Below are 6,662 nucleotides of genomic sequence, written 5' to 3'. Positions count from 1 at the left end.
CTATGGGGGTCATAGGGTGCTCTATGGGGTGTCTCTAGGGTCTATGGGGTGCTATGGGGGTCATAGGGTGCTCTATGGGGTGTCTCTAGGGTCTATGGGGTGCTATGGGGGTCATAGGGTGCTCTATGGGGTGTCTCTAGGGTCTATGGGGTGCTATGGGGGTCATAGGGTGCTCTATGGGGTGTCTATAGGGTCTATGGGGTGCTATGGGGGTCTATGGGGTGCTCTATGGGGTCTATTGGGTGTCATAGGGTGCTCTTTGGGGTCTATGGGGTGCCATGGGGTGCTCTATGGGGTGCTATGGGGGTCTATGGGGTGCTCTATGGGATCTATGGGGTGTCATAGAGTGCTCTATGAGGTCTATAGGGTGTTATAGGGTGCTCTATGGGGTCTATGGGGTGTCATAGGGTGCTCTATGAGGTCTATAGGGTGTTATAGGGTGGTCTATGGGGTCTATGGGGTGTCATAGGGTGCTCTATGAGGTCTATAGGGTGTTATAGGGTGCTCTATGGGGTCTATGGGGTGTCATAGGGTGCTCTATGAGGTCTATAGGGTGGTCTATGGGGTGTCATAGGGTGCTCTATGGGGGGGTATGGGTGTCATAGGGTGGTCTATGGGTCTATGGGGTGCCATAGGGTGCTCTATGGGTCTATGGGGTGCCATAGGGTGCTCAATGTGGTGCCTCATCCCATGCATGCAGCACTTTGGTGCAGAGCCCAAGCCACGCATGCAGAGCGTGTGAAGGTGTAGAAACATGTGGAAACCCATGTCCACCCATGTTAACCCATGTTAACCCATGTTCACCCATGTTAACCCATGTTCACCCATGTTCACCCATGTAAACCCATGTTCACCCATGTTCACCCATGTTAACCCATGTTCACCCATGTTAACCCATGTTCACCCATGTTCACCCATGTTAACCCATGTTCACCCATGTTAACCCATGTTCACCCATGTTAACCCATGTTCACCCATGTTCACCCATGTAAACCCATGTTCACCCATGTTCACCCATGTTAACCCATGTTCACCCATGTTCACCCATGTAAACCCATGTTCACCCATGTTAACCCATGTTCACCCATGTTAACCCATGTAAACCCATGTTCACCCATGTTAACCCATGTTAACCCATGTTCACCCATGTTAACCCATGTTCACCCATGTTAACCCATGTTAACCCATGTAAACCCATGTTAACCCATGTTCACCCATGTTCACCCATGTTAAACCATGTTAACCCATGTTCACCCATGTTAACCCATGTAAACCCATGTTCACCCATGTTAACCCATGTTCACCCATGTTAACCCATGTAAACCCATGTTCACCCATGTTAACCCATGTTAACCCATGTTCACCCATGTTAACCCATGTTAACCCATGTTAACCCATGTTCACCCATGTTAACCCATGTTCACCCATGTTAACCCATGTAAACCCATGTTAACCCATGTTCACCCATGTTCACCCATGTTAAACCATGTTAACCCATGTTCACCCATGTTAACCCATGTAAACCCATGTTCACCCATGTTAACCCATGTTCACCCATGTTAACCCATGTAAACCCATGTTCACCCATGTTAACCCATGTTAACCCATGTTCACCCATGTTAACCCATGTTAACCCATGTCCACCCATGTTAACCCATGTTCACCCATGTTAACCCATGTTCACCCATGTTCACCCATGTTAACCCATGTTCACCCATGTTAACCCATGTTAACCCATGTTCACCCATGTTAACCCATGTTCACCCATGTTAACCCATGTTCACCCATGTTAACCCATGTTAACCCATGTTGACCCATGTTAACCCATGTTCACCCATGTTAACCCATGTCCACCCATGTTAACCCATGTTGACCCATGTTCCCCCATATAAACCCCAAATCCCCCCTTTTTCACCCCAAAAAGAGCCTCAAGCTGGAAAACTTCACCACTTTATGGCCCAGTGACATCATCGCGGGGGGGGGGGTGGGCCAGGTCCCCTCCCCCTTAACCCCCCCCAACCCAGTGCAATAAATAACACGAAGCAGGAGCCCCCCCCATGGGGGGCATTGGGGACCCCCCCCAGCCCCCATAATGGTACAACCCAACCCCCCCCATGGGTACCCCCATAGGGGTTGTTGTGGGGGGCTGCATCCGGATGGAGCCTGGGGGGGGGGGGGGATCCCAATGGGAATCCTGGAGTGATCCTGGAGGGGGGGGGGGCGGAGAGGCAGAAAGACCTGGAATGGGAAAGAGGGGGGATGAGGGGGGGAAAAGGGGGGGGGGAAAGGGGGTTTTAGGGGGGTTTTGAGGTATTTTGGGGTGGTTTGGGGCAATTTTAGGGTCGTTTTGGGCTGGGTTTGCTCGGTTTGGGGCGGTTTGGGGCGGTTTTAGGCTGGTTTAGGGCAGGCTTGGGCTGTTTTAAGGCCGGTTTAAGGCTGCTTTGGGTGAGTTTTGGGCTGCTTTGGGCTGGTTTTGGGCAGGTTTGGGCAGTTTTGCTTTGGTTTAGGGCAGTTTTGGGCTGGTTTTGGGCAGCTTTGCGGCTGTTTTGGGTTGGTTTGGGGCTGTTTTGGGTGATTTTGGGCTGGTTTAGGCAGTTTTGGGGCTGGTTTTGGGTCGGTTTTGGCTGGCTTGGGTCAGTTTTGTGCTGTTCTGGGTCAGTTTTGGCTGTTTTGGGTCATTTTTGGCTGGTTTTGGGTCAGTTTTGGCTCTTTCGGGTCCGTTTCGGGCAGTTTGGGGTCCGTTTTGGGCAGTTTTGGGTCAGTTTCGGGCACTTTTGGGTCAGTTTCGGGCAGTTTGGGGTCAGTTTTGGGTCCGTTTCGGGCAGTTTGGGGTCAGCTTTGGGTCCCTTTCGGGCAGTTTGGGGGTCAGTTTTGGGTCCGTTTCGGGCACTTTTGGGTCCGTTTCGGGCAGTTTGGGGGTCAGTTTTGGGTCCGTTTCGGGCACTTTTGGGTCCGTTTCGGGCAGTTTGGGGTCAGTTTTGGGTCCGTTTCGGGCAGTTTGGGGTCAGTTTCGGGCAGTTTGGGGTCAGTTTTGGGTCCGTTTCGGGCAGTTTGGGGGTCAGTTTTGGGTCCGTTTCGGGCACTTTTGGGTCCGTTTCGGGCAGTTTGGGGTCAGTTTCGGGTCCGTTTCGGGCAGTTTGGGGTCCGTTTCGGGCAGTTTGGGGTCAGTTTTGGGTCCGTTTCGGGCAGTTTGGGGGCAGTTTTGGGTCCGTTTCGGGCAGTTTTGGGTCCGTTTCGGGCAGTTTTGGGTCCGTTTCGGGCAGTTTCGGGTCCGTTTCGGGCAGTTTTGGGTCCGTTCGGGGCCGCTCCGCCCCCCCCGCCCCGCTCACCCCGCGCTCAGCACCCGCACGGCTGCCGGGGGGGAGGCGCCGCGCCCCGGGGCTGCCGCAGCTGCCGCAGGGAAGCGTCCCCGTACTGGATCCCGGACCCCATCCGCTCCGGGTCCAGCTCCCCTGCGGCAACGGCAACCGGATGGGTCCCAACCCGCCCCATGATCCCAAACCCATTCCCATGGGATCCAAACCCCATTCCCGGCATCCCAAACCCCATCCCATTGGATCCCAGATCCATTCCCGGTTCCCAGCGCATCCCATGGGATCCCAAACCCCATCCCATTGGATCCAAAACCCCATTCCCAGGACCCCCAAACCCCATTCCCGGGATCCCAAACCCTCTCCAACCCCATCCCATGGGATCCAAACCCCACTCCTGGTTCCCAGCACATCCCATGGGATCCAAACCCCATTCCCAGGATCCCAAACCCATTTACAAGATCCCAAACCCATCAAAGGAAATCCCAACCCCCCTGCAATGATCCCAAACCTCCCCCCATCATGATCCCCAAACCATTCCCATTGGATCCCAAACCCCATACCTGGGATCCCAAACCCATTCCTGGGATCCCAAACCCCATTCCCAGGATTCCAAACCTACTCCCAAAATCCCAACCCCACCCCACTGGCTCCCCATCCCATTGGATCCCAAACCCCATTACTGGACCCCAGCCCCATCCCAGCGGCTCCCAGCCCCATCCCAGCGGCTCCCAGCCCCATCCCATTGGCTCCCAGCCTCATCCCATTGGCTCCCAGCCCCATCCCATTGGCTCCCAGCCCCATCCCAGCGGCTCCCAGCCCCATTCCATTGGCTCCCAGCCCCACTCCATTGGCTCCCAGCCCCATCCCAGCGGCTCCCAGCCCCATCCCAGCGGCTCCCAGCCCCATCCCAGTGGCTCCCAGCCCCATCCCAGCGGCTCCCAGCCCCATCCCAGCGGCTCCCAGCCCCATCCCAGCGGCTCCCAGCCCCATCCCATTGGCTCCCAGCCCCATCCCATTGGCTCCCCGCCCCATCCCAGTGGCTCCCAGCCCCATCCCATTGGCTCCCAGCCCCATCCCATTGGCTCCCCGCCCCATCCCATTGGCTCCCAGCCCCATCCCATTGGCTCCCCGCGCGCTCCCGCGGGCTCTCCGCACCGGACTCGATCTTGCTCAGGATGCTGCGGGCGCACTTCAGGAACGCCTCCTCCACGTTCTCCCCCGTGAGCGCGCTCGTCTCCAGGAACATCAGCTCTGCCCCAACGCCCCGGCCTCAGCGCGGCCCAGCCCAGCCCCAGCCCCATCCCGATCCCAGCCCCAGCCCGATCCCAGCCCCAGCCCCAGCCCCAGCCCGATCCCAGCCCCAGCCCCAGCCCCAGCCCAGCCCCAGCCCCAGCCCAGCCCCAGCCCAGCCCCAGCCCAGCCCCAGCCCGATCCCAGCCCAGCCCCAGCCCAGCCCCAGCCCAGCCCCAGCCCGATCCCAGCCCCAGCCCCAGCCCCAGCCCCAGCCCCAGCCCCAGCCCCAGCCCAGCCCGATCCCAGCCCCAGCCCCAGCCCCAGCCCCAGCCCAGCCCCATCCCGATCCCAGCCCCAGCCCCAGCCCCAGCCCAGCCCCAGCCCCAGCCCCAGCCCCAGCCCAGCCCCAGCCCAGCCCCAGCCCAGCCCCAGCCCAGCCCCATCCCGATCCCAGCCCCAGCCCCAGCCCCATCCCGATCCCAGCCCCAGCCCCAGCCCCAGCCCCAGCCCAGCCCCAGCCCAGCCCCATCCCGATCCCAGCCCCAGCCCCAGCCCCATCCCGATCCCAGCCCCAGCCCCAGCCCCAGCCCCAGCCCCAGCCCAGCCCCAGCCCCAGCCCAGCCCCAGCCCGATCCCAGCCCAGCCCCAGCCCCAGCCCCAGCCCCAGCCCAGCCCCAGCCCCAGCCCGATCCCAGCCCAGCCCCAGCCCCAGCCCCAGCCCGATCCCAGCCCAGCCCCAGCCCCAGCCCCAGCCCCAGCCCCAGCCCAGCCCCAGCCCAGCCCCAGCCCCAGCCCCAGCCCCAGCCCGATCCCAGCCCAGCCCCAGCCCAGCCCCAGCCCAGCCCGATCCCAGCCCCAGCCCCAGCCCAGCCCCAGCCCCAGCCCCAGCCCAGCCCCAGCCCAGGCCCAGCCCCAGCCCCAGCCCAGCCCCAGCCCCAGCCCCAGCCCAGCCCCAGCCCCAGCCCAGCCCCAGCCCCAGCCCCAGCCCCAGCCCCAGCCCCAGCCCAGGCCCAGCCCAGCCCCATCCCGATCCCAGCCCCAGCCCCAGCCCAGCCCCAGCCCCAGCCCCAGCCCCATCCCGATCCCAGCCCCAGCCCCAGCCCCAGCCCAGCCCCAGCCCCAGCCCCAGCCCCAGCCCCAGCCCAGCCCCAGCCCCAGCCCCAGCCCCAGCCCCAGCCCCAGCCCCAGCCCCAGCCCCATCCCGATCCCAGCCCCAGCCCCAGCCCCAGCCCCAGCCCCAGCCCAGCCCCAGCCCCAGCCCCAGCCCAGCCCCAGCCGCCCAGCCCCAGCCCCAGCCCCAGCCCCATCCCGATCCCAGCCCCAGCCCCAGCCCAGCCCCAGCCCCAGCCGCCCCAGCCCCAGCCCCAGCCCCATCCCAACCCCAGCCCAATCTCAATCCTGATCCCAATCCCCATCCAAATCCCAATACCGTCCCAATCCCAACTCTGCACTATCCCAATCCCAATCCCTATCCTGATCCCAACCCAACTCCAATTCCAACCCCATCCCATCCCGATCCCAATTCCTATCCCGATCCCAACCCCAATCCCATCCCAATTCCAATCCCAATCTCAATCCCATCCTGATCCCAATCCCCATCCCAATCCCATTCCCATCCCAACTCTCTCTCATCCCAATCCCATCCCATCCTGACCCCTTTCCCATCCCAATCCCAGCCTATCCCCACCGGGAACATCCCGATCTTGCTTCATCTCAACCCTTTCCCATCCCCATCCCATTCCAAAGCCATCCCAAGCTTTTCCCACCCCATTCCCCACCGTTTTCCTGGGCGAAGCGGGATGCTTCCAGGAAAGTCACTTCCCGCTCCGCATCCAGATCCTTCTTATTCCCACAGAGGATGATGACAATGTTGGGACTCGCCAGGGTCCGGGCATCCGTCAGCCAATTGGTCAGCGCATTGTAGGTTTCCCGGCTGGAATGGGGCGGGAATGGAGTGGGAATGGGGTGGGAATGGGAATGAGGAAGGGGCTGGATCCCATGGGATGCGATGGGAATCACCTGGTGATATCATAGACGAGCAGCGCCCCTGCGGCCCCCCGGTAATAGCTCCTGGTGACGGACCTGGGGATGGGAGAGAGCATGGAAAACCGGGAT

The 6,662-nt window shown here is 61.0% G+C and overlaps 1 protein-coding gene across 2 annotated transcripts in view; it reads right to left on the bottom strand.

Annotated features, from left to right (window-relative positions):
- Positions 1-1,934: 1,934 nt before the first annotated feature.
- RAB4B (RAB4B, member RAS oncogene family) overlaps positions 1,935-6,662 on the bottom strand; it is a 9,656-nt gene continuing 4,928 nt past the window's right edge. For both annotated transcript variants that reach the window (XM_080636008.1, XM_080636007.1), the window contains 5 exons: positions 6,567-6,629; positions 6,326-6,480; positions 4,470-4,565; positions 3,330-3,452; positions 1,935-2,238 (listed from right to left, as the gene is read on the bottom strand). In XM_080636008.1, coding sequence (XP_080492134.1) covers positions 3,337-3,452; positions 4,470-4,565; positions 6,326-6,480; positions 6,567-6,629 — 430 coding nt within the window. In that variant the 3' untranslated portion in view covers positions 1,935-2,238; positions 3,330-3,336. The remainder of the gene's footprint in view (positions 2,239-3,329; positions 3,453-4,469; positions 4,566-6,325; positions 6,481-6,566; positions 6,630-6,662) is intronic.

This window comes from Psittacula echo (assembly GCF_963264785.1).
Source record: "Psittacula echo genome assembly, chromosome: 29".
Lineage (NCBI taxonomy): Eukaryota > Metazoa > Chordata > Aves > Psittaciformes > Psittacidae > Psittacula > Psittacula echo.
The sequence above is the reverse complement of the archived record's forward strand: the minus strand, read 5'-3'. Positions and strand labels throughout refer to the sequence as shown.